The following is a 27,903-nucleotide window of genomic DNA, read 5'->3' on the forward strand; positions in this document are numbered from 1 at the left end:
TCAGAAAATGTATGTACATCTTTGAAAATGTATGATTATTATGGGTTTAGACACATTCTTTCCCTCATTTTCTCCTCACTTTGGTCACCTGTCAATTCTCTCCCTCCAGCCAGCGCTCCCCTGTCATACGACAGCAACCAAGGGTGAAGGCTAACATGATTCCTCAGAGACATGTGAAGCCAGCCAATCATATGTTTTGCTGCTGCTGCTGAGGCTGCATCACTGGGCTGCATAATAGACTCAGAGGTAAATGCTGTCTACCCTCTTCCTCATACATGAGCTCACAGATGCTTGCAATTGGCTAGTGTCATGTGATTGACAGGGGAGAGAGAGTATCCCATCCTTTCCATGTAGAGAGCAAGGCCAATTTTTCTTGGTTCCCAGCCATGGATGACTGTGGTATTGTTGTGGTACTGTTTCTTTCTTTCTTTCTTTCTTTCTTTCTTTCTTATTGTTTACCTTTCTCTTTCTTCTTCTTCTTCTTCTTCTTCTTCTTCTCCTCCTCTATGTCAAACTCCACCTATAAGACTTATGTTTTTCCAAAATTCAGCAAAGCCTTACTCATTGTAATTGAATCCACAACATAAAACCAATATAAATATATTCTCAAAGGTACAACCATGGTCCTTATGATCCAATAATCTCCCCTAAATGGTATATAAAAGAACGTGTGTGTCCTCTAAATAAGATTAAAAAAAATCTGTACCCTTGAGGTTACCACATCAGTGACATGCATTTTCACCCCAAAAATACCTTTTCTTCTGAGAGTGTATTGTATATGCAGAAACACTCCCGTACCAGACCAGTGACCTTAACCCAAGGGCTATGAGTATTTTAGTGAGACTTCAGAAGCATGTGGGTGATGTTGATGGCAACAAAAACAAGCTGTTCCTCTCATATGCTGCCCAATGGCTCCTTTCAGCTCAAATACTCAGTAATCACATGACAAGGATAGAGCTTTTAGCCATGTCTTCTGACACACACATGAAAGATACACACCCAACTACCAGGGATCTGATCTTTTTTCAACATTATGGATACTGACAGAACAAGATCTATCAGATGGATTAAAGAAAAACAAGAATTTTCTCTTTTGAGTGACTGATATTGATGAATAACGTGCAAAAAAAAAAAAAAAAAAAAAAAAAACAGATTCATGAACTACCAGGGTAAAAAAACAGTCAGCTCTGATTTCAGATTGCCTTTAATCAACTGCTGTTCATAAAATGTAGCTGATTAATATAGACTACTTCTTAGGATGAAATATCCAACCAACTAACTAACTAAATAAATAAATAAATAACATGATAAAAATGGTTTGCTTTGACCTCACAGCCTGAAAGAGCCAGGTACTTATCAAGTATTGTACAGGCTCTTCTTCTCTCTCTTCAGATGAAAAAAAAGAGGTTTTTCCAGTTCTATAGTTTAGAGATGTTTGATATTTTGTAAATAAGAGTGTGCTATGTAGCTATGACAATGATGTACCTCAATACATGGCTCCCTGATGTGTAAATGTCTATAAATGCAACATAGACTCCCAAAGTGAAGGTCATCAGTGAAAGAAACACACAATAGCCTTCAAGGCGAAGTATCTAAGCCAAAAAAAAAGAAGAAGCCGGTTTACACACCGTGGTAGATATGGAGCTTTTCTGTAAGTCTTTTGTTCACTCTGAGCAACATGCATAGTCATACTCATGCTTGACTGGAGACAGCACCACCAGCAGCTCTTCTTCAGAGAGAAAGAGAAAGAGAGAGAGACTGACAGAAAGGGAGAGAGTCTAATAGCGGTGTCCTTCCTAATATTTCCACTGAAGACGTGTTGGAGCAGTTAGATGCTTCCTTTGCATCTAATAACGCCGCAGATTGATCTGTTCTCTCCGGGACTACCACACAATTAGGTAAACAAAACTCTATTCACAATCCCAGCTGCTCTCACACTCACCCTCTGATTGCTCAGCTCTCGGGTGTGATAATAAGTACACCTTATTCCATGCCACTGCAGCATGCAGCTTCTTTAATCCATTTATTATAAGACGTTTTCAAAAGGACAGCTACAGAATGTGTAGTGTAATTTCGTTTTTCTTCTCTGTTTAATTTTTTCCACAGCATTCCTGTTTCTCAGAGTCGAAGGAGTTTTTTTCAGATCACAGCCCAAATACTTTTTACCTCCCAGGCGGTTACCGGGGCATCCGAACAGAATTGTCCTGTGTATTTGTGCATTTTGTGTAAAGGAATCCTTATGGATGTAAAATCCGAAAGCTGGAGACGACAACCTATGCCTCGGAGTCAAGCTGGACAGGACAGCATGTCTCACATAGCATGGAGGAGATCTGGAGATGAAAGTTCCTGGGATAGGCCTCCTCGTGCAGCTCGTCCGCACAGCTGTATTGAAGGCAGACTGAAGGATGAGTGGCTCCAAACATTTAACACTCTACAGACTACTGACATTCATCAGCAGCTGCCTCCTTACCTCCAGAAGAATGACACACCTCGGAGTGTAAGCCCCAGTTTGGTGGCACGCTCTCTGAGCAGTCTGGAGTCTCTATATTCTGGACTGGAGAGCAAAGAAAAGGTTCAAATTAAGACAGGACCGAGTACTCAGAGAGCAAAGGTGTGCTGCCTCGCTCCAGTTCGGATTGGATGGCTGCCCTTACAGAGATATGTGGTGAGGAAGGAGAGGCCGAATAATGCAGATCAACAGGATGGCACCACCTGCAAGGTAAGAGCTAAAACCAGAGGTTTAGTGATGATTCATAAATGCTGTTACAAACGCTTTAAAATGAATATGTGTGCTTTTGAAATGCTTACATTTTTCCCTGGAAGGGGAATGAGCTAATCCAAAATCTAGTGGAAAGCCTTCCCAGAAGAGTGGAGGTTATTATAACAGCAAAGGAGGACTAAATCTCAAATGGGATGCTCCACAAGCACATATGGGTGTTATGGTCAGGTGTCCACAAACCTTTGGCCATACAGCGAAGATTTAAAATAAACAAATTAGAAATTGTGCTATTTATTATAGAACTTTAATCTTGAAAATCAAATAGCAAACAAATAAAAATCTGTAGTGTACATGTTTGTAATCCTGCTTTAATCCTGATATAATATTATAATATTATACAGTACTGTGCAAAAGTCTTAGGCACCCCACTTTTTTTAGTACAAACTTTGTTATAGATTTTTATTTTATGACTTCTACATTATTGATTCAGTACAAAAACATTTTAGATTTCCAAACATCAGTTTTCCAGCACAAAATTAAATATTACAGAAAAAATGTTTGTATGTCAGTAAAGAAAGCAGCATATTACATAAGAGATCACGTTTCAGACAAAAAAAACATAATGAAGGCTGCTGGGTTTTGCTGCAAAAATAAGAAGCAAGTGTGATAGTCAAAGTCTCCAGAAGAACTGTGGCTGGTTCTGCAAGATGCTCAGTAACACTTACAGCTCATTTCCTTATAAAACTGCACACACTGTACCTGAGACTACTATTTTTTTTTAATCAAAGGGTCATCACACCTAAAATTAACATTGTTTCACTGATTACTGTTTACTGCTCTTTATAGTATTTTTTAAAAAAATGTACAGTTCTACTGTCTGTCAGTATGTACTTCTTCTCTTCTCTCCCTCTTCTTATTTTTTCTTTTATCTCCGCCACATCCCCACAATATAACATAGCATCATCTGTAATATATGAGGGAAGAAAATATTCAGAAAAATCACTCTAACACTCACTCAGGTTTGATTCAGCACAGCCTGTAGAGTTCTCTCGATCAGACAGAACGGGGAGAAAAGTGTAAATGGTTAGAGATTTAAAAAAAAAATAGAAAAATAAGAAAGAATGAAAGCTTGAGCAAGCTGAGAAAGCATTTATAGAGGTAAAGAGGTAATGGTAATGAAATCGTATATATCTGGCAAACTTGCAAACACAGCTATTTTCTAGGATAGAAACGCTTACTCAGCACTACTGGACGTCCAGTTTGTGCAGGTAGAAGAGCATTAGAGCACACAGACAATCCAACACCAAAACAGTTGCATTTCAGGTGTGTTGAGGTTCATCATTCATTCGTTCATTTTCAGAAATCACTTTATTCTGGACAGGGTTGCTGTGGATCTGGAGTCTATCCGGGGAAAACTGGGTGTGAGATAGGAATACCCTAGTCCATTGCAGGGCATCATGCACACACACACACACACACACACACACACACACATTCATGACAAAAGTTCACATTTACAAATTACACCAAATGTTGCCATCATTCTTGTCCCCAGGAAAATATTAGCAATAAAAATGCATTGATAACAAATAAACACTTTAAATATTGATTCTGATCTGCTGAGTATAATACACATAATACATAGACAATACATATGGCCTATTAGAGACTTAAAAAACACTTACTAAGAAGACAATAAGGAAATTGGCCTGAACTTGCTATAATCTTTCAAATTTGATTTTCTTTTTGGGATTGCACACTTACAGAAAGAAATCAAGGCTGTGTCCCAAACTGCGTAATGCATACTGAGTAGTATGCGCAAATATTAATGACAACAGTGGTATAGGGCAATACGGTTGCTGATTTAATTTAATTTACAATTTAATACTGTAGAATGAAGTTTGGGATGCAGCCAAAGTATTAGCAATTCATTACAGAATTGTTATTTATTGTATGCATCGGTGTGACTGTCACCGTTACTAACAGTCTATAGCAATTGTTAGCCAGTGAGCTCTCTCTGCTGCTCAAGGACAGACCACAGAGTGAATGTAGGAGCTTTCCCTGACCCTGAATTCACACTGAATGCATTGTGTAAGCATCTTGTCAAGCTTCATGTCAAGGCACTCTGGACTCATCTCAGCTGTGTTTTAATCTTTTTTTGACTCTGGCATTCAGTTCTGAGTATGAGTGAATTCAATTTTTGTTTTGAGAAAGGTATTACCTATATAATCCTTTAATTCATAAGTCTAGGTCAAGAGCTACTTGAATCCCCTACCAACAGCCAGGCCCACCTCTCAGCCAGATGATCAAACTTTCCAATTTACTAATTACACTTGTTTCTCATTTGCTCCTTAAATGTCCCAAAGTTTGTAACTCACATTGCTATGCAGGAAATCTGCTCCATATTTCACAATAGTGGGTGTGTAGCTACTTGTCAAGCTGTCATGAAGAGAGTTTTAATACAGCAGACTGGATAGTCTAAAAGAACTCACATAGCTAAGTCTGTGTTTGCTCTCGAGCCTTTTAAAAACTGTTCACCTAAAAAAGTGACATGAGACAGTGGGAGAGTGAAGAACTGGTATATGCGTGGTTATGTTGTTGCGCCTTGCTGGTAGAAATATGGTTTGGACAGAGTTACTTGGAAAACTGGAAGAGTATGAGGTCTTGATGTGACATGTCCAGTGTGAAGTCACCTTAAGGCTCTGTGTATCCCTGGGGCTAACAGATGCAGCCAGATTTCAAGCTTGTCACTTTTGGTTGATGTCTTTAAAATAGTGATAAATAAAAAAACAAACACTTGAATTGAGACTAAAAGCTAATGTGAATAATTGTATTGTGCAGTGTTAGATCCACAGCAACCAGCAGAAGGCTTAGAAGAAAAACATTGTTATCAGCTACAGTATATACCTTGGCTGATGATTGAGGAGCTGTACCTTTGGGTGAAAACGGATTTCAAACCGTTCACACATGCAATGTTTAGCCGGTTTAATCAAACCCTGTTGCATGTTCTCCCTTGGTGTGTTTCTTTAAGGCAGAGAGAACACAGTGACAGCACAGCAATTGCACTCTGAACCAAAACAACCAAACCCAAAGTATCAATTTTGCTCTGATTCAGAATCGACCAATGGACTAATGGGTGTGAAAGTGCCGTTAGCACTTCAATAAGTGCGTAATGCTCAAACATCGTGAACAATAACAAAAAATGTCATTATGTTCAAGACAGACCATCATTGCAGCACAAGCCTCTATTGCAAAGATTATTTACTCTAGAGGTCATCTGGCAGCTTGTCAGCAGTTTGTGATTAAAGTGAGAAGAAAAGGCCTGATGTGGGGGGTTTTGAGGTTTTTGCAGCTATTACTGACATGTCTGTGCTGAGAGGGGTGAGGCCACAGGAGAATCCAGCAGAGATATGTGGACGCTTATTAAAGTGTGATGCAAAATAGATACCTGAAAGCTGATATTTATGTATTGCATATGTATGTGATTAAGGACCACATATGAATGAAAATATTAGACTTACTTCCTGTCACATTTTTTAAATGTCAGATGCGTCTTACATTAAAACAAAACAAAATAATAATAAAAAAACAGGTTTACAAACACATATGTAAACCCTCAAGGCAAATTGGTTTGAGGGTGCTGTTAAGTTTATAGTCTACACACTATGACCCTGATTTACAAAAGGTTTGCTAAGGATCTATGGAGCACCGTATCTTTGAAATGATGTCGGGTTTTGTGTGTTTGCTTTGATGGATACGCAATTTGGGGAATTTCTACCTAAAAGTATAAAATACAGTGTGGAATCAATGCAAATAGATATACTGTATTTAGCATCTACAGTGTTATTTTTACAGAGCTTTAAAGTCCTGTCTGGAATGGCAGTGTGTGTGCAAATTAATATGTTTGAAGAGCAAGTATTATATTTGCAGACAGTATTTAAAATTTTCATTCATTCATTTATGAACAAAACATACACATAATTTTTTAAATATATTTTAAAAATAGTTTTTCGACACATCTCACAGTCTTTAATCTGCATCATTCTGAATTATTTGAGTGTAGCTCAGTTTGACTCTTTTGGGAATGTCTGAGAGATTTTAACACACTGCAGCTATCAAAAGCAAATAGCACATTTAAAAACTCATTTACATGTTGTGTTCTAGTCCTATTTTGCATGTTCATGAAATGATTCTTTGTAAATCACACATTTTTGCATTTGCAATTTAGCAAATGCTATCTGAAAAAAGTATACTGTCCTGATTATTTTTTGAAAATAGCTGCTGTTTTATACAACAGCCGTGAGCACAGAGAAAAAAAACCTCCAGAAAGATGCATGATGTTGACATTTGACAAGAGATTTGTGCAAGAAAAAAGCAACAGTTCAACAGAGACTTGTGTTTGAAGTATAAGGAGAAAAAACAGTCCAAATACTTGTCAATAACAGGCTCCATTCCCCTGTTGGAATCCATAAGCCATGCTCCACAGCGTGCACCTAATGCTATGAATGATGAAGTGATAGGAGTGTGTTTTCTTTCAGGTGAAGCTGAAGCCGCCTATCACCCCTGTATTAAGCTGCAGTTCTGTCAAAGCAAATGGATCAGAGCCAGCAGGTAGGTACTGCTAAATGAAAAAGAAGGAAAAGTATATATCCCTGTAAGAAAAATGCAGGTATAAAATACAAGTATTTACTTTGGGTTTTCGAAATATTACATTATACTGCACTGATATACGCCTTGAAACACTCCATGTTGTCCTGTACGTGCATCCCATCATAAAACCTAGGTAGAAAGGTCAAAAACTCAACTCCTCAGTGATAGACAGTCTTTTATTTATTACATTCACATATATTTTTCACATTCTAAGCAATCAGCCTGCTGACAGAGACACAGATAAATAGAGAGATTAAATATGCTCAGAGCGCAGGCTTGTGTTTGACTGTGAATAAGCTGTTATGAGGAATAAAACTCAAGCGGCTCAGTGTAGCGTGTGTGACAGCACCAGCCTTGTTTGTTTGTCTTTTTTTTCCTCAAGTGTATTCTGAGTATTCTATTATCATAATGAGTAATTCATTTCAGCCTCTATGTGATGATTTGGGGCACTGTTTACCAGTGGTATGTGTATGTGTCAATCATGTTTGAGTATATGGCCTTCTAGACTAGTGGAAATAAACAGGCGGTTGATTTTGAAGGGGGCATAGTTAACAAACCTGCATTTACTGTGCCAGTTTATATAAACATAACTTGCTCTTATATCTTTCAGGCTAGAAATTGTAGCATGTCAAGTGTCCATCATTGTGGCAACATGATGGACTGGTAAGCAGGGATGTCTCTCTCTCTCTCTCTCTCTCTCTCTCTCTCTCTCTCTCTCTCTCACTCTCTCTCTTTCCTGATTGGTTTTGATGTTGGTGGCTCACATTTGTTTTTTTTCCTATTGAAGTTTTTCATCTAAGTGGATATTTGATTTAAATATGGATCTTTGCCTAAATGTGAGGACCAGATATTATAATGTTCTGAATTGAATGGTGAAGAGTGCAGCTGTGGTATAACACTGTCAAGTGTTCAAGGTTAAAATGAGGATTGTTAATGCATCAAGGCCTTTGGATTCTCTATGTCTCTCTCAGTCCATATGGTAGCTTACACCATGACATGATGGCTGTGTGTGTGTGTGTGTGTTTGTTTGTGTATTTATCCAACTCTCCCAGCATGAGCAGCATCATTAACTCGGGATGATCGAGTAACGGCTCATATAGCATGATCTGTCACACGCTCCCAATTATTCCGATTTTTTTTTAAGCCTGAAGAGACACAAAGAAGACATGAATTGTTTAAGATGAGTGCTCCTCCTGGAGGAAGGACTTGTGTCTGTGCGGCGTTTGACTGTCAGGTGTTCATTAATGTGAGCCAGTGTTTCTGTTAAGGAAACAACTACAAGGCATAGTTCACTGCGCACCTTAACTGTCAGTCAGTGGCAGGGTCACCATGGTGACTGCAATGTGGTGCAATCCATCATTACACCATGACATGGCACCTGTCTGGTGGAAAGTGCTCCCTCTCTCTCCTTGTCTCTCAGTCTATCTTGCCCTCTCTCTCCTTCTTTTTCTGTCTCTGCTTCCATCTGACAGCACACACACATACACTTACAATCCTTGTGAGGAGCTCCCAGTGACATAAATATTAACGGAGTTAAATAATACTATGCTACACCAAACCCTATCCCTGACCTTAACCTCATTCATATAATGAAACCTTTTGGTTCTTTAGATTTTTGACATAAAAAAAAAAAACAGCCCCCACTAAGATATAAAAACATGCCCCCACACACATACACACACACACACACACACACACTTCTTGCTCCACCAGCTGAATGTAATGACACTGGTTTGGTCAACATAAGCAGCACTCTGTTGATTGTGTAAACACACACACGCAGCATGAGAAGGAAACTTCTGTTACTTCACACACTGAGAAAGAAAATGTAACTCTTTTCATCTACACTTCTAAAAACTAAGAGGACTCTCCTGTCTCTCACACACAGACGGGACTGCTGGACTTGGGGTCAGAGGAATGTCTGGAGCATTCTCTCTACAGGTAAATACCCTTTATCATGCATCACACTCTTCATCATAGCCACTGAAATGTTGCCCTTCACTGCAGAGCTTTGTGTTTTCCCCGCTCTAGGATCATAAATTCTCTTTTAAACCCTTGCAGCACACCTTGATATAATTTCTGATAAAAACCCATAAAATATCTAGAATTATATATTTGTATTTCATGTTTAACAGGTATTGTGTAACCGTACTTGTCCTGATTCTTTCATAATGCGTTCCATCATATTTAATATTAAAATTCTGACAGCCAGTGACTCAGCTGCTCTGACAGCCAGGGGAAGTTCAATCCACCACCTGGGTGCATTCTATATGAGGTGAATTCTTTCATTAAATCTTGGGATTTAAAGGAAATAACTTCTTTTTTTTCATAGGAGCAATTCAACTGTAGAGAGCAAAAAGTGTTCCAGCAATATTTCATCTTATTTATAATATTTTCTCATGTGTAACGATCATAGATCATCGTCCCTGTTACCTATTTTTTGGAAGGTATTTAGCAGTTTTATTTTTTTTTATCTTAAAAAAGCATGTAAACCTTCACAACATTTACACCATGTGCTCTCAGGGGCTTCACTACATGAGAAATAGGGTGGAAATGTCAAGTCTGTTACCCACAAACCTTTTACTTAAGATAAGGTAACAGGGTTGGTTGTATTTTATTTGCCCCCTAAGCTGCAACCTGAATGCCTAGCTAATAAAAAAGCACTCAGTGCTTTTGTAAAAGTTTAAAAGTTTGAAAGTGTTCCAGTCTGACAAAATTGCTGGCAGCAGTACTAAAAAAAAGTAGCTGTTTCCTATAGATTTATGTATAAAATATGTGTGGTTGTCTGGGAAAATCTGCCGGATATCTCTGCTGCTGAATTCTGAAAAACAACCACTAAAGATGAAAAATAACTGTGCTGGTGGTTAGGGCAAAAATAGCTAACAAGTAGGATCTGTTTTTTTACCCTTTGTATCATAATTGGATTTTGTGATTTTGTGAGACTTAGGATCTTGCGGTGAGCTAAGGAGCTAAGGTGATTCTGCCTCCCTCTGTCAGCCATTTTGTCCCCTGCCATGTTAGTGGAAGATCACCGGGTGTCACTTTACATGCATACTCTCAGGTGTCATGTTTTATATATATATATATATATATATATATATATATATATATATATATATACATGTGTGTGTGTGTGTGTGTGTGTCACTCATCATAAAGCTGTCATGCCTGAGAAGAGAGGTGAGAAGCAGTAGAGTTTAGGAATGGAGGGATAAGGCATGCAGAAGAGGAGAGCAGAGAAGTGGCATGACCAATCAAGCCTGGAGAATAGAGAGAGAGGATTAAAGTGAGACGACGAGTGGAAAAGACAGGGAAGAAGAGACGAGATCATGACATAACTGGTTGAGAGGATGAGAGCAGGGGAATGGAGACTGGAGCTAGACGTCTAGAATAGAATTCTATAGATGATGGGCAGTTTTGGCAGATTTCCTATTTCCTTTGACCCAACATCGACTTAGGCATCCAAAAAAAGAGACTAAGTGCTAAGAATGCTATAATACACAGACCAGAGAGAGTAAGGGAAGGGGATATGAGATACTACCGTATTTGCTGTTTCTTTGTAGAACCTTGACAACACGATGTACATTTGAAAATATTTGAATTTGAAACTATAGTTTTCTCTGACACATTTCTGTTCTTTGACTTCTGTACATTTTTTTTAGGAATCTTACTAGTAGTGACAGTAGAGCAGGATGCTAAAATTGACATTTTGGACATTTCTGCTTCTCATGAATAGCTATGTGACAATAGAGCTGTCATTAGAACAATAATACCACAAAATCACAAGTTATGAGAAGTTATTTGATACATTTCTATACCCATCACTGTGTTGTTTGTTTTACTGATTTTACTGATCACTATTTGTGACTATTCAACCAATGCTAGACTGCCATCTAGCTATATTTACCTCATTGTTAGTGTATGTTGAATGGAATAGAAACCCTGTTTATATGAAACACTCTTATAGTGGGAGTCCATGCGAAGCAAGTACTGTTCTTTCAAGACTACTTTAGCCAGAGGTATTTCAAGAGCTAATTTTTTTTTGCCTAGAAACATTAGAACATTATAATTTGTAAACTAAGGTCTCAATCGGTATAATTCATCCTTTCAGAGATGGGGCCGTGGTTTCTGGGGAAATAATTTGTGGTTATGTGTGAACAAACAGTGGTGCAGCAGGTATCGTTACTGCCTGGCAGCTCCATGTCTTCAGTTCAATCCTTGTTCACTTGTTTCACTTGTTCGCATGGGCTTCCTACAGGCTCTCTTGTTTCCTTCCAAATCCCTGCTGGTCAGTGGACTGGCTACACTAAGAATTGCTTCTAGGTGTGAAGGAGTGTGCAGGTGTGAATGAGTGTGCATGATGCCCTGGGATGAACAGGTATCCTTCACACACAGTGTTCTCAGGATAGGCTCCAGATTTCCCTCATCCCTGACCAGGATAAAGTGGTTCCTGGAGATGAATGAATGAAGGAATGTTACTGACACTGTCATATGGGTCTGATCAGTATTGCTCCAGTGTTGGAAAGCTGGATAAAGCTGGATGAACCTACATATAAACAGCTTTGCTAAAACTTTCTCTAATGTTTCTAATGTCTGTCTCATCCAAAGACCTTTATTGTTAGTGTAATGGTTGTAGTCTCGAGTTATATATAGTTACGCACTTCTAAAATATGTTGACAAAATTCAGCTGTTGTTAGGCTGCCATTACAAGTGAGTATTTAGAAAACAGGATTTTTTTTCTCAGTTGTTTTCTCAGTATAGGGAAAAAATGATAGATGCAGTGGATAAAGATTATGTTTAAAACACTGGGTTTCAAAAGGTTACGAAAGAATGACGAATATTTTGACACTAACCAGGTGAAACTGCTGCAATTAAATTTGGCAGTGCTCCAGTGGAGGCATAATTTGTTGCAATATGAGTGAGAGGAAACATCTGTGCATATCTCAACAGTTTATCTTTACTTAGTGACTACCAGTTCTATTGCCTGGTAGTTCCAGTTCTATAACCTTTCTCCATGAAATAAACTAATACTGAGGTACCATGGTAATTTTTCCTATGCAGTCAGCATTGTTTAAAAAAAATCTAAAGCATGAAAACCCCATGTCAGAACCTCAGGAATATTAGAACATATTGTACTCATAGACACATGGAAGAAAGATGTGATAGCAGGGTGTTGGGGAAAATAGAAGATGAAATAAGTAAAGAATAGAAGAAAAGGAGTCTTCTGCTACTAGAAGACCAAATTCTCTAGGGATCTCTGAGCTAACAGAACAGAGTGTGAGAGATTCCCTCTCTTCAGCTGTTACAGTGACCGTCTCAGCACAGTGGTTCAGTGAGGATGATTCGGACTTTAAATTCGGCTCAATACACCAGCTTAGAGACTGAAATTTAAATACAGTACATCCCACCAGCTTTTCTGCTTGACGTTGATTAGGCAAAGCAGGGTCGTGCTGGGATTCGGAATGGAATCTCCTGTAATACTCGAGCAAATAATAAAGATGAGTTTTGGCTTCAAACTTAATTAAATTACCCTTGAGCTCCCCTGACACTAAGGCAGTTACTATGGCAACAGCGAAAGCCCCCTTTAGTTTGGGAAGCGTTGGAATAGAAGATATTGAATGAGCTGGTTCCAAGCCCATGACTGTGTATGCATGGTGTGGAAATAAGTCCTTTGTCATCAAAAAGCATAAACTCAGGGTTTTCAGGTGTTAATCTTATTTCCCTTTGCCAGGCTGATGATAAAAGAAAGGCCACTCTAGCAGAAAGAGATCAGGACACAGCACTTTATCGGGCCACCAGCGTGCAGAACACATCCCGTGAGAGATTTCTGTGGCAAACCCCAGTGCACAGGAGAGGGAGCGTTCCCCAGGCATCTCTACTCACAGCACCCCCTGTAGGTGGAAGAACGACTCCCAAACACAGCAGCTCTATATCCTCTATCACAATCACCTCCAGGAAGGTCATCCGTTCTGCAAGCCTGCCTGATACTAGCATATCTGGCCAGGATAGAGACAGGGAAGCCAGTCCTATGGCCCTAAACAACCACATCATTGACCCAGATTATACGAACACTCTATGCCCGGCAGAGGTCATTCCACGGAGGAAAGCCCTTGTGGTCAAAATTACTGAGCAACGAGTAGAGACCAGTAGATTTCTGCAGCCAGGTGCTAAAAATGGTCCAGTCTATAGTTTCCCCTCAAGTAAGACTATTGGAGAAAACTATTTCTCATGCCTCTCCACTAGAAGGAGCTCTGATCTTGCAGCTTCTAATCTCTCCAGCGTGAAGAACCACCCCTTACTAGCTTCCTTAAGTGTGACTGGTGGAGATATGTCAAAAATGACCCAAAAAGTGGAAAGTCAATCTCAAGTCCCCTCTTGCCTAGCCACCCAAGAAACCCAGACGCCAGTGGTGCTTCGGAGGAAAGCCACCATTATCAAGGTGCAGGAGCATAGAGATACCTTCAGCAAAAAGGATGAGGACCATAGAAGGAAAGTGGCCTACAGGCACAGCTTCAGTGGCCTCAACGTCACTGACATGAAACCACAATTAAACAATGAATGCATGTTTTCTGGATCTGAGATGCAAGTTGTTAGTAGCAAGACCAAACTATACAAATCCACAATGTCCCTCCAGCTGACATCCTCCAGTGGACCTCGTCTGGATGACTCACACACTTCAAGAGGTTCCCAGCCCCGGAGGCCTGCTAGTTGTTATGCTAGTCTGTTTAGCCCTGTTGAGCCAAATGCTGATGGTTCACAAGATGCTGCAGTTCACAGCACCATTTCTGTGCTTCCCCACGAGACAAATATTGACCCTGCTTGCTCCGCTGCCAGCAGCTCAAACAGGTGTTGGAGCACTGAAGGAGGAGCAGGGAGCCATGACAAGATTTATCCAAGTACAGAGAGCTCTGCTTCAGATAAAGGGCAGAGCAAGAGAGAGTCTGCTCTCCCGAGGAACCAGCCTTTAACTCTCATCAAAGTACCAGGTAGGAAACCTCACACTGTTTTCAGATGAATGCATCCAGATTCATGCATGCTTTATGGACTGTGTGGCTGTGATCATTTGTGCCAGTCAACTGCTGAGAGCGAAGCTTATGCTATGAAAGTGCAGTTCTGCGCACACACACTCAGGTTGTCCAAAGCTCATGTTAGTTTTGATACATAATTGATCACAGCGAGTCAGGGAATGGGGATGAGAGTGAGAGTTTAATTGAAGCTACAGTACACACAGCAGATATGTACATTGCTGACTTCTTTACAGCGGTGCCCTGAAGCAGATCATTATCACACCTGCTCTCTCTCACTCTTCCTCTTTCATGTTCTTATTTTCTCCGGTTTTCATTTTCCCACGCACCTCTCTGCATGCATATTATATTGCTACCCTGCTTCTGGCTACATTGCGATTATTTCTCAGGAATTTAGCAGTGTGAAAGCTGACAGCAAATTTCACAGTAACCGAATGAACACACACACACATATATACTGTATATTCTAATACATTATATTCCCAAGCTGATGCACAGACACTAACATACACACATATCAGTATATCAGTGTGTATCAGCATTCTGGACACATACTCTTTGGTGCATGGGTTCTTTCCCAGAAAGCTCAACCCATGAGACCCACGATGCTATAGTGGCCTGGAATGCAGCTGCCATTATAGCCAATATAAAGCTGCAGAGTGAGCAGAAGAAGAAAACCCAGACCAATGGCAACACCAGTGGAGGGAGAGACTCCACATCCCAGAGCAAAACTGCAGGTAAACTTTCAACCTAAACATACTAGGATACTTATTGAGGATTAAAACATGACAGGGTGTATGATGGTATTGTGGTGTGATGCAGCCCAAAGCAAAGTAGACTTACTGTTACCATTCACTCTTAAGTTCTTGTTGTCACTTACATTATAAATAGTCTCTCACCAGCCTCTCTTGAAATTAGTAAGACAAAAAAAATTCTAAAATCTTTTTACAGAGAAGAAAGTGCAAAGCACTCCTACTGCTATTTGAAGACTTTCCCGTGTACTGTAGAAAAACTCAAAGGAACAGCTTTACCTCTGACTGAACTAAACATTTCCTCACAGAAAATCTCACCATACCAGCAATTACACACATTTTTAAATACACTTACAGAAACATCATCATCAAAGGCATGTTGCAATATTTACATTTCTGAATAACTAAATAATCAATTAATAATTATACTTGTTTGTACCTGTCTGTCATATTTTCTAACAAATTTAGTACATATAATTTAGTAAATTTAGAAATATTTCTCACAATATAAACAAACTAGTAGCCAAATTTAAATCACCATGGCCCTGACCAGGCGGTTACTATGAATGAATGAATGAATGAATGAATGCATTTTCTACATTCACATTAATAAACAAGTTCTTTCATTGTTCAACAAGCTTCATATCTGACCACTAGATCACATTAAAGTAAAATCCTCCTGCTCCTATGACTTTTTTTTTTTTTTTGCATCCATTGGGATACTGGTTCTGATGCACACCTCTAGTCTTAACCAAATGCCACATGAAGCTTTCTGGCAAAAAAAAATATTGCACCTCTTGTTTGTATCTGTGTATGTATCCATTTAGAACATGGCTCTTAATGTCTTATCTTAGATTTTGTAGTCACTGGTACTTTGGCTATGCCACACCACATGTGACTCCTAGGTAAGGGAGGGTGCAAAATCTGTCAGACTCAATCAGGACTGTAGAACCCCTGCTCTGTAAAGCTTACAGATTTACAATATACACACTCATCTTGTTCAGAATGCACACTGAACATAGAAATATTCAGAGGAAAACTCTTATTTATTAACATGCACATACTTTACACTAATGGATGGTTTCATTAACAATTTTGAATAAATTTAAAATGTGAAAAGGTACTTGTAGGCTGATAGTTTCACAGATTTACAAGTAGGGGGGTGTTTAAGAGGTCTTTAGCATAATCGTCTGGCTCAGGGGTATGATAGTGAAGCCTGAAATGCACTGGCTTTAATATGCTCAGGGCGGTAAGTGTCTCTGGGCTCGGACTCTCTCATGTGTGTAATGGTAATATTGTTTTAGCTCAAGCTCATGGATCAGCCACAGGATATGAAATGGTTCTCGCCATAAACCTAAACTGTCCAGGCAGGACTTGGCTATAATAAGGCCCAGCCAATATGATTTTTCTTTCTCTAAAACAATTTAAAGGAGCTAAAATTTAGATAGCTGATAATATCCATAGATATAATTTTCAATTTATGGAGACACCAAGAGTTTGGGTTAAACTGGGCTTTAGTAATATTGTTAATTTATTAAATCAAAATAACCAAAATAAACTGCAATATACATATTAGAAAGACACATAAACATAAGTAGCTATAACAACTTTAAAGCAAACCCTAAAGTTTCCCCCATCAGAAAAAAGTATGTGTGCCTTTGTAGCTCAGCTAATTTCTGGAGCTAATTTCTAGGCCAGAAAAAATGTAAATTGAGCCTGAAATGAAGAAACTATTGATATGAAGAAACACTGCAAATTAGAAAGTTATTTTCTAAGATGCCTTGACTTATGGTGATATGAGGCAGCATGCGAGTGTGTAAACTCACCATGTGCTTAAGGGCAATCTATGAACCATTGTCAGGGATCCAAGCAGGGGTCCAGAGTACAGACAGACAACAACAAACTAAAATGATTCACAACTGTAAGGGGAAAACAGGTGAGGGTCAAAACTAGAGTTTTAAAAAAAACATACAGAACTGGTAGTAGAAGTCATGGCTTGGACTTAAAATATAAATATATAAATGCATGATAACAACAGTGTATACGCTGACAAAAAAGTCAAGGACTGAACACAGAACAGGTGAACACAGAAACAACCTATGACAGGACTGTGAAAGAGACAGAACTAAAAATGAAAGCGCATGATAATGTAAACATGATGTGAAAGCACCGCTTATTGAACTGGAAACATACATCAAGAGGGGAATTCATGGCACTTTACATTAAATACATTTTTTTGAATTCTAATTCTAATTACTTTAATTAATTAATTCTACAATTATTACACGTCTAGTGATACTTACAGATTGGTTTAAAAGATGCCAATATCTCAGTGTAGCCTTAATATCAGCCAATTTTATGAGCCAACCAATATATCAGTGCGGTCCTAGCACATATTCCTCTTTTCATATTTCCAATTTCTCAGTATTTATCTCCTTACAAGGTGTTACTATGACAGATATTTTGGAGTTTGATTTACTACTCCAAGGCATGCAACTGTCACTGTATTTGTCTTAAGAATTGTGTTAATGTGTGTTATCTTACGTCAGGGGCCAGAGCTGATAAAGCAAATATTGCTGAGCAGAGTGGAACAGCTTCCTGTCCTGTGGAGAGTGAGACAGCAGCACATATGAAGCTGTTGACCAAACATGCAGAGTTTGCTCCAGTTGTGACCGCTGATGACTTATTATCACGTTCTCACACACACGGTGTAAGTCAAGCTCTAATTCTGGATGAAAGATAATGGAAAAACCCCTGAATTTTTCTAGGCCTCACTATGGCAAAATTAATGCTTATTAATAAGTTACATCATGGCCATTACAGTGAGTGCAGGGTCAGCTATGTGTGTCATTACAGGACGCTCTGGAGCATCAGTGGTCAGATTTCATCAGGCAGTCTCAGGCACAAGAGAGACACCTGCTCAACACACACAAACACCAACACTATCACCAACTATCCGCTCAGGGACAGAGAGGTGAGCAACACACACACACACACACACACACAATAATACACACATCATCACCAACACCAATGTCTGCTCATGGACAGATACACATATACATGCCTTATATAAACAAATATATCATTAAGATTACCAAAAACTCATAAGGGAACCAAGACATGGCCAACACTCACATTCAGAGGAAGGAAAGTGCATTAATAGTATTCTGTACCCTCCAGGGTTGGGGGTTCAAAACCCGCTTCCGCCCTGTGTGTGTAGAGTTTGCATGTTCTCCCCATGGTTCGGGTTCGGGGGTTTCCTTTGGGTACTCCAGTTTCCTCTCCCAGTCCAAAGACATGCGTTGTAGGCTAATTGGCAATTACAAATTGTCCATACTGTGTGAATGGGTGTGTGAGTGTGTGTGTGCGATTGTGCCCTGTAATGGACTGGCATCCTGTCCAGGGTGTCCCCCACCTTGTGCCTCGAGTTCCGTGGGATAGGCTCCAGGCTCCCCACTACCTTGTGTAGGATAAACTTTACAGAGAATGGATGGATGGATGGATGGATGGATGGATATATACACAATAACAATAACAATACGTATATGGTGTAATGTAGCGCAATTCTAACAGCAGAGCTTCGCATTAAAACACAGCATTATAGTAATACAAAGGTATATTAAATTAAGGAAACTGCTATATATACACACATTAATAAGTATAAAATAATTCCTAATCCTAAAAAACTTTCAAAAGCAATAGGATTTGACCCATGTGAAATTGCTGCCTTTATTTTATGAAACCTGATTGTAGCATGATCTAAAGTAAGACCTAAATTATTGGTAATATTTATGGAAATGACTGTAATTAAAATACCTGTACATTTTAAATACATAAAATAGAAATAGAAACATAAAATATTCCAGTTCAAAGTTCTAGTGTTATAGATGTGTTTAAATGTGCAGTATTCAGTTGTGAAGTGGAACTGCAACCACCTGTTGCACAACACTTTTACAGAGGAGATCTCGCCCCCTGCTGGACCAAAGTGCCAAATACACAGAAGCAAAAATGCCTGCAATAGCTTTCAGTACTAACATACAGCATCTGTTGCAAAATAACTGGATTATCATAAATGGATTATCACTGAGGCATTGATCTTATATTTATAAACAGTAGTGCACACTCTCAGAAAAAAATATTAATGGTACTATTCCTTTTCTTGTCGTTGTGGTGGTACCCTTATCTTTTTTACCCCTGATATGTATCTTTTAACTGGAAATGTGGATACCTTTAAAATGTTGAAGATAATTGGACCATAATTACCTTTAGCTTTAAAGTTCTAGGTAAAAGATACATACTAAAGGTACAAAAGGTGTGCACTTGAGGATCCCCATGACAAGGAAAGCTACAGTTTAGCACCCTTTTTTTCTAAGAGTGCAGGTCAATGGTAGTATGGGGCGTTTTGGTCTAGTATTATTCAGTTCATGTTAAATTCAGATTGGTTTCATTGAAGAGCTTGACTGCCTGAATGACGTATGCTGTAAATATATCACTCTGAAAAAAACATTAATTTTGGGTTTAGGTCTCAGAATCTTTTCAAAAGCCTTCGCTTTGATATCCAGATGACGGTATGACACAGAGCACCATGTTGGCATGAAACCTTTCCTCTTTTGCTGTTGTAGCATTGCTCCCATATAATTCAAATAACTTAGCAAATGCACTACAACAGTGCCAATAGACTTTCTGTTGCTAAGTCCTTATAGTAGATACAGTAGGCCCAGTTCAGTAATGTATAGATCAGAATCATCTCTGCTTTACAAAACCTGCACAAAATTCACAGTTATGAACGTAGAGTGAGAGTGGAAGTGTGGTAATGAGATGGGTGTGTGTTCTGCAGATAACATTTTCGAATCGGCAGACCAAAATATCTTGGGGAAGCAGATGCAACAGCAGTTCAGACAGTGAGTTCTAATCTGAGCTGTAGTCACATACCACATTTCCTCTGCCTCTCTGTATCTCTCATACCCCTTTTTCAGTCTCACTTACTCCCTCCTCCCGATATTCCTGTATCATCTCTATCTCTATTCGTTGTGAGTGAGGAGTTTTGAGTCCCTGACTGCAGGGCTTTACTGCTCTCATTGCATTTTTCCCTCAGCCTGTTTGTCTCCATACTCCTGAAGAAACTCCATCTGATATGAGAAGTTTGTGTTATTATGTTTCAGGCTGATTTTGAAAGCAGGAAAGCCTCACGGTAAATAATCTCAATTGATTGAGAGTGTTGTATGGACCAGCTTCTCTGCACTATCGTTCAGCTGAAGCTGTCGGGTTGGTAATAACCTCTGCAAACCACCATGACTAATCTCTCGGTCTCTCTTTATCTTCAGATTTGGTGAGTGTGAGATATGTGTAAGATAAACTAACCAACACAGACCTTCGAGACCTTTTTTATTGGGCCCACAAGATAAGACATAACCTACTAAGGATAGTAGGATTAAATGCAAACTACAGCTCCAAGGACACATTTCTCAGTGCCAATAAAATAATAAATGAATTAAATTCTATATTAGACCTAAATTGGGTGCTGCAGTAGGTAGAGTTTCCACCTCACAGCTCACTGGCTCGATCCTGAGCTTGTATTACTGTCTGTTTTGCATGTTATCCCCATGTTTGTGTGGGTTTCCACCTGATTTTTTCAGTTTTCTCCCACGTTCCAAAAACATGCCAGTAAGTGCCCTAGATGTGTGCATGTGTGTGTGTGTGCACATGATGCCCTGTAATGCACTGGTGTCCCAAGGTGTATTCCTGCCTAGTGTTCCCCGGATAGGCTCCTGAGCCACCACGACTCTGACCATGATAAACAATCACGGTCAGGTCATGGTTACTGAAAGTGATGCCTTGGAAAAGGGATAGAGTACTTTAAATAAAGAAAAATGTCACAAATTAATTGCTTTTAGAGCTCTTTATGTGAATTCATGGTAACTAAGTTTACTCTTTTTACCCTTTACATCCAAGTCAAGTTTGTCATCCAAGTCCACAAACATTAAACTTCCAGTCAAGTGGAGTTAATTCACATCCACTTAACTGAAGTGTACATGGCAGTGTCCTTATTGAGCAGCATTAACTATCTAGACAGCTGTTAAAACCCATTCACTTGAATGAACATAAATACTGAATGCAACCTCTCTGGTAGTGGTTCATTTCGCATACACCTCATACGCTATGTTAATTAGGATATTACATTAGCAAGGTTGACTAGTTGAACTTGTTCATAAGTGATTTTTTTTTCCCTGCATAGATTTTTGGCACCCTCCAGGGTACTCTTTTGTCTCCCCTGAGTCACTGCTTCAAACACCTTGATAAGGTGAAAGATAAAAGGTGCAGGTACTTTATGCTCTAAAATCCCATGAATTGTGACTTGAAAACGCACTTTTGTCTTAACCGACAGAAATTGTAGCACATTTACTGAGGTAAAGGAGAGGAAAGAGGTCGAGAGGAGAAAAAAAATGGAGGAAGTGAGGTTAGTGTCTCAGACGAACAGGCTTTAAAAAAAAAAAGTACGGATAACACACACACACACAAACACACACACACAGTCATTCATTCATAAACCAAGAAAAGCCCTGTTTGACAAGTTGTCCAAGATCAGATGGTGTCTTCTTCTCGTGTCAAGCAGCAAAGTGATCTAAATGAAGTCCATCCATAATTTTATTCAGTTTTTTTTAACATCATTTTATTTTGCCAAGTCTTTCATGTGGCAAGGTAATTCCAACAGAGAGCATATCAGGAGGTGGTCCATTAGGAGGTTCAGGAGGTTTGTTGGCCAGTCCCACATTTAGCTCTGCTGACCTTTCATCTTCCAGTACGTGATCTCAGGTGATTAAGATATCATCACTCTCTCCATGTTGCATCAGCTCCTGATGGTAAGCTTTCGCCGAGTGGTATCTCCATGGAAACTTTTAGGGGGAGGCCTTATATTCTCTCCTGCCACAGTGTTATGCACAGCATGTTAGCCATGGTGGAATCTGCTGGCAGCACATGGTGGAGGAGGGCCTTCCTTGATATCAGCCTTCGTTCTGCTGGTTGGTGGTTAAAGAGGGGGTGTCTGTGATCGCTCACTTGGTGGGTTCTCTCTGTCTTCTTCTTATAACTGTTCTTCTCACATCTGGGTGGAGCAATATCTGCCAGGATGTAGAGGCTGTCTGTATTGGTAGCTCTAAGGCACCCTGTGATCATTCTACATGTACTGTTAAGGGCAGAGTCAAGTTTGGAGACATGTGTTGATCTCTCCCATACATACTCTGCAGTAGAGTAACAGAGGGCTAGACACTAATTTACCAATGATGTTATTCCAAACATACACTTTAGACTTGTTTTTTTTTTTTTTGATGTGCATTTTAAAGGAAAGAGTTCTATCCAGGGTGACTCCGAGGTACACGAGGAACTCGCAGGAGTAAAGGTACTCCATTCCAGCGGGATGTAGGTAGGCCGTAGGCCAGAGGTAGGCCGTTCTTGAGTCTTCGCCATCTGCTCTTCTTGCCACCCAGCTTGACAAAGAACATCCTGTTTTTGAGCATGCTCCCAAACAGCTCTGTCAGGTGGATATCTCTTGTCTTGTCCAGCATCTTCTGAATTAAGTGCCTGTGTTTGACTGCTACGTACACTGCGGAAAGGTCGACAAAAACTATAGCTGTCACCATCCCCTTCTCATATCCATGTCAGATGGCTGTAGCTCATATGCACCAGACTGAATGAAACTGTTTGCACAACTCCTTTATATATTATTTAATTCATGGCAACTATTTAAAATTTTCTTTGCTGTTCATCTGTGTATATTATTTGCCATTCACCGCCAAGTAAAGGAACTGAGTTTCTCTCTTGGGGAAACTTTCTCTTGAGGAAATGGATGAGTTCTTTTTCTTAAAATATTAACCAGCTTTGCTAAGATACATTTAGCACTCAGGATTAAAGTGTCGAGACAATATCTTACGTCTTTGAGGGACAAGGAAAGGTACAATTTAGTACCCCTGTTTTGCTATACTCAGCCTTCTTTTTTTGAGAAAACTGTGTGGTTGGTCCCACTTTTGTTCCATAAACCCATAAAGCATTGTTCCAGCCCTGATTCTAATGGGTCAGAGCCCATATAAATGTGCAATAATGAGAGAAAGGCCCTTTGTCCTACATGCTCGATTACTCGCTGTAAAGAGCAGCTCGCTGTGTTCCAGCAGTCACACCACAGAGGAGAAAAACTGGCTCTTAACTCTGAAATATGATGGCTGTGTGCAGGCTCTACACAGTACAGGTTAATTGAGACGTTTGGTATTTTGATTTTAGTGACTGACTGTGTGTGTGTGTTGAAAGAATATATGTATATATTTTTACCAAAACAAATGTGGAGCTAAAAGCTACAAATCACTTTCTTTTGGGTATTTAAGGATAAGGTTAAGGTTAAGGTTAAGCAATAGGGACTTATTAGCTGTATTTACACACTAGTGAAATATTTCACAATATCCTAACACATAATAAGAATAATAAGAATAATAAAAGAATAAGTAAGGAACAATACACTTGGGGGAATGCTCTTATAGGAAAATAATCCACAATGCAGTGGTATGGTGAGGCCTCAGTCGAAGCAATGTCACTGTTAACTCTGAAATGGATTATTTTCCTATAACAGCATGCCCTGAAGTGGTTTATTCCTCTCATCCCACAGGAATTTGTCAACTATTACAATTTCTAATTTATTAACGAATGACATCATGCTTTTTAACCATTTATAGTTACATTTAACGTTGTGTAACATTCATGAGGGAAGTTAGTTCCTGTTATCACTTATAGCAGCTAGCACATATAGCAGCTATAATCAGTCATTCACTCATTGCCTTCTATTTTATTATTTTTTATAATGGGTAATAAGACAAAAAATACAGTTTGTCATGTTACCAAGAAACCAGAATGTGCAAAGTCCTCTGAAGACTTTGAAGACTTTTCCATGTTGGAAAACTTACTGACTATTACAATGCACTGACACTGGAGTCTTCCATAAATTTTAAATAATCTCCTTACAAAAAAACTTTACCATGTCAATGATTGTACATTTTTCTTTGTTAAATAACAGCACTTTTTTTTATTAAATAATAAAAATCTGTTTATTATTAGTCTTAGATCATGTGGATCATCCACCATACATCCCTGTGTATGAACTATAGAAACTATAGACTACAGAACTATAGAAACATTAACATATTAGAATATTAATATACATTAATATAAACTCATGTGATTTATGGCCAGCACTATTGTCAGAGCTGCTGTTATAGAAAATTAACATCTTATAATCAATCAGAATCAAGAATTCAACAACAGTGGGGTATAATAAGATTATGGATCAGTATAGCAAAGCATAGATTTAAAAAGATCTGATTATAAGTAATTAAAAACTGAAATACAAATCCACATGTATCAGTAAATATCAAATATCAGTGTCAAGCTTTTCAACATGGTAATGACAAAAAGTGTCCACTAGATGACAGTATTGACCAGCCTATAACAAACTGCTGACACACTGCTACTTCAAAAAGCTGATAGAAATCTAAGTTTAGCCATGTTTGCACCATGATTAATTTCAGAATAATATTATAAACACAAATATAGGTTTATATGTTATGCACTGTCATTTAGTGAGCAGCCAACACTAGTGTGTGTGTGTGTGTGTGTGTGTGTGTGTGTGTGGTGGCTGGGCACATGTTCTGGCAGGCCACAAGTTTCTCTGTTGAACAGCTTCATTGTGCTGTGTGTGTATGAGCCAGTGTTCAGTGGGGACAAATGGCCAATGGTCCTGTCATGCACTCACGCGCACACAGACACACACACACACACAAATCCTCAACTTACTATCATTGTGATTATTGACATAAACAGGTAAATATATATATATATATATATATATATATATATAATATATATACACATATATATATATATATATATATATATATATATATATATATATATGTAAAATTAAACATGTCCACACAAATATAGCCAAATATCATTGCCCCTCTCTCTCTCTCTCTCTTTCTCTCCCCCCTTATTTGACAAGTTTAATTAATCGACCCATTAATTAAATCGACACAGTTTTCTTTCTCCGTTAACACTATTACATTTCTCATTATAATGAGGAGCAGGCAAACAACACATTACACAGTTATTTTATCTCATGTTTATGTATGTAGTGACATTAATTGGGAGTTTGGTTGTGACTTGTTTGTATCCTTTGTTTGTATCATTTTTTAAAAATATTTTATGTATAAAAACATCAAGTTTTCATTTTTCACAGAAGTAATAATAACAATAATAATAATAATAATAATAATAATAATAATTATTATTATTATTATTATTATTATTATTATTATAAGAAGAAGAAGAAGAATATAAAAGATTATTAATATGCATACATGTTATATAATATGTATGCATATTGATAAGGTTCTGTAAAAAAAAAGAAGACAAAATGAAAAGAAAAAAAAACACATCTTGTATTTCAGAGACTAGAGTGTCACCCCGTCTGTACTCAGATATAGGCACAGACTTCAAGATTCAGTTATTACTTGGGAACACATCTATTTATTCTATTTGAATACACTATTCGAACCTCAAAGATTTCACCGCAGCAGAAATATTCAAAAATACTCCATTTCACTAGTCTGCTTTTCCCACTTCTGTGCTATTTCAGTTTAACTTTGATGCTGTAATATATGGTATATTACTTGTTCCTTGCTGTTTGTGATTGCTTGCTTGGTTCTCTTGCAGAAGGTTTTGGATCTGGTTCTGAATAGAGGGAAAGACTGAAACAGTGGGAGAGAGGTTAATGAGCTCATTTTGCTGCTGTGTGTCCGGTCTGTGCCAGCGCACTGAAGCTCCCCGAAGACTCTCCCTCATCCTCACGCTGCAAGCACAACGACTCCAATAACACAATGCATTTCACTAATGAAAATACTCTACATTTATCAAATGACTTCTTTATTAGTGATTACTGATTACCGAGATTAACCTTGCTGAATGTAAGAGCAGGAAATTTACTAAAGTGTGCTACATTGAGGACATTTCAGACTATAGCTGGACATCACAGTTAATGTGTGCCTTAAAGTATTTTAAGTTAGTAGCATCAAATAAAATATTAAATATGACTCATTTTCTATCAGCTTTTTAAAATCCTGTGATATATATACTGTATATCAGTTTACTTTTTAACTGTGGCTATGAAACTTCTTCATACAGCAATATCATGAAGTCTCCCGTAACCTTTAAAGTGCAGGATTTCTGAGTTTAAAAAGTGTTAAATGATCCTAGCAAATTGCTGGTGTCATTATATGAAATACACACAGTGACATTTATCACTGCAAGCTTTTATGTTTTTTTTTTTTTTTGCCAAATTGGCTGTCCATGGTGCAGTCATGATATTAAAATGATTTAATATTTAATTGCTCCTAAATGTTAAATGACCAATTGACCTTATCTGTGTATAATATAGTGCATGGACTGAATGTGATTAAAGCAAACGAAGAGTTTTGTATTCTAGCACCTATTTGCTATCGAGCTTAAATTCTAACTCAGAGTCAAACTGAAATGGACTGAAGGACATTGCTGATGTCTTGAGCCAGCAAAGATGTGGTAAGTGTGTAAGAATGCAGACGGGATTCCCCTTGAGGGCGAAAGACCTCTGTGTTTTCAAACGTGATCACATGTCACAGCACCGGATGAAGATGCCTGAAGGTTCCAGTGATTAGTTTTAGTCTCATGATCTTGAATGGCAGAAGAGCTGTTTCTCCAGAATAATCTTCCTTTCTCCTTTTTCTGCTAATGTTATATAAAACGTGACTATAATGTCACTATTTGTAAAAAGAACATGCAAACTATCTAAGACAAGATATATTTTTCCTCCAGTGAAGGAGGTCATGTTACATAACTTTTAGTGCAACATCATTATCTGCTCTCTCTTTCTCTAGACGTCCAGACAGAATTGGAGCTGTCGGAATAAAAATGACTCCTAAATGTGGTACCGGAAGTACCCACGAATAAAGAGGCTATTGTCTGTTGGCTGGTAGATGAGATATGAGAGATGAATAACCCAGGGTACCATGTGTCACCATGTTCTCTGCTTAATATTACAAGCTTTGACACTAATATTTAGGCAAATATGCAACACAACCCCATCTGCCAAAATAGGTTTCATTGATAAAATAGGTTTTGTTCTCTGCGGTAAATACACAGATTCAGCAGGCTGTTACATGATGGAAGGATTTATACAAATGTTCTTTCCTTCCTAAGATCTTTTTTTCATGTAAACAAGAATTTCAGTGGTTGTGTCACAAATGCTACATCGGCAAAATGAGGTTCAAAAAATATGTTCTTCTTTTGTTTTTCTTTTTCTTTTAAAAACCACAGGTCTTAGAACAGACCACTGCCTTTTGGACCAACTAATTTCGGGGCATGAACAGGCTTAGCGTTCACACACAATGCATGTCTTATTCTTACAGTATAGTGTTGGGTTTCAGATTTGATGCTGATTTTGCATCCGAAGTGACTGAGACCAGAGAATGCACAACAAAAGAACAGAAGATGTTATATACAATATTTATTCTGGATGTTTGTGTTTTCCATATGAAAAATATTGCTGGAAAGAGATGAAGAAGTGTGAAACGTTCCAGGATGTTGATTTCACTTCAGAATCAGAAGGATTTCTGAGAGACTGGTGTGTACACTGGTGTGTGGTGTGTATTGAGAAGCACTTAAAAATGATGGTATGTTTCGA

At 38.5% G+C, this 27,903-nt stretch overlaps 1 protein-coding gene across 2 annotated transcripts; it reads left to right on the plus strand.

The window, feature by feature from the left end:
• Positions 1 to 1,172: 1,172 nt before the first annotated feature.
• On the plus strand, positions 1,173 to 26,669 carry c12h10orf90 (chromosome 12 C10orf90 homolog). 2 transcript variants are annotated; one of them, XM_026915899.3, is made up of 9 exons: positions 1,173 to 1,898; positions 2,107 to 2,719; positions 7,258 to 7,330; positions 9,258 to 9,310; positions 13,101 to 14,355; positions 14,976 to 15,131; positions 17,696 to 17,856; positions 18,003 to 18,120; positions 25,902 to 26,669. In XM_026915899.3, exons 2-9 carry the CDS (start codon positions 2,240 to 2,242, stop codon positions 25,925 to 25,927), a joined length of 2,322 nt encoding a protein of 773 aa, XP_026771700.3. In that variant the 5' UTR covers positions 1,173 to 1,898; positions 2,107 to 2,239; the 3' UTR covers positions 25,928 to 26,669. The 2 variants fall into 2 exon arrangements, with proteins under 2 accessions (XP_026771700.3, XP_026771701.3); XM_026915900.3 differs by having other exon boundaries at positions 25,905 to 26,669.
• Positions 26,670 to 27,903: the final 1,234 nt, after the last annotated feature.

Source organism: Pangasianodon hypophthalmus, chromosome 12, assembly GCF_027358585.1.
Source record: "Pangasianodon hypophthalmus isolate fPanHyp1 chromosome 12, fPanHyp1.pri, whole genome shotgun sequence".
NCBI classification, from domain to species: domain Eukaryota; kingdom Metazoa; phylum Chordata; class Actinopteri; order Siluriformes; family Pangasiidae; genus Pangasianodon; species Pangasianodon hypophthalmus.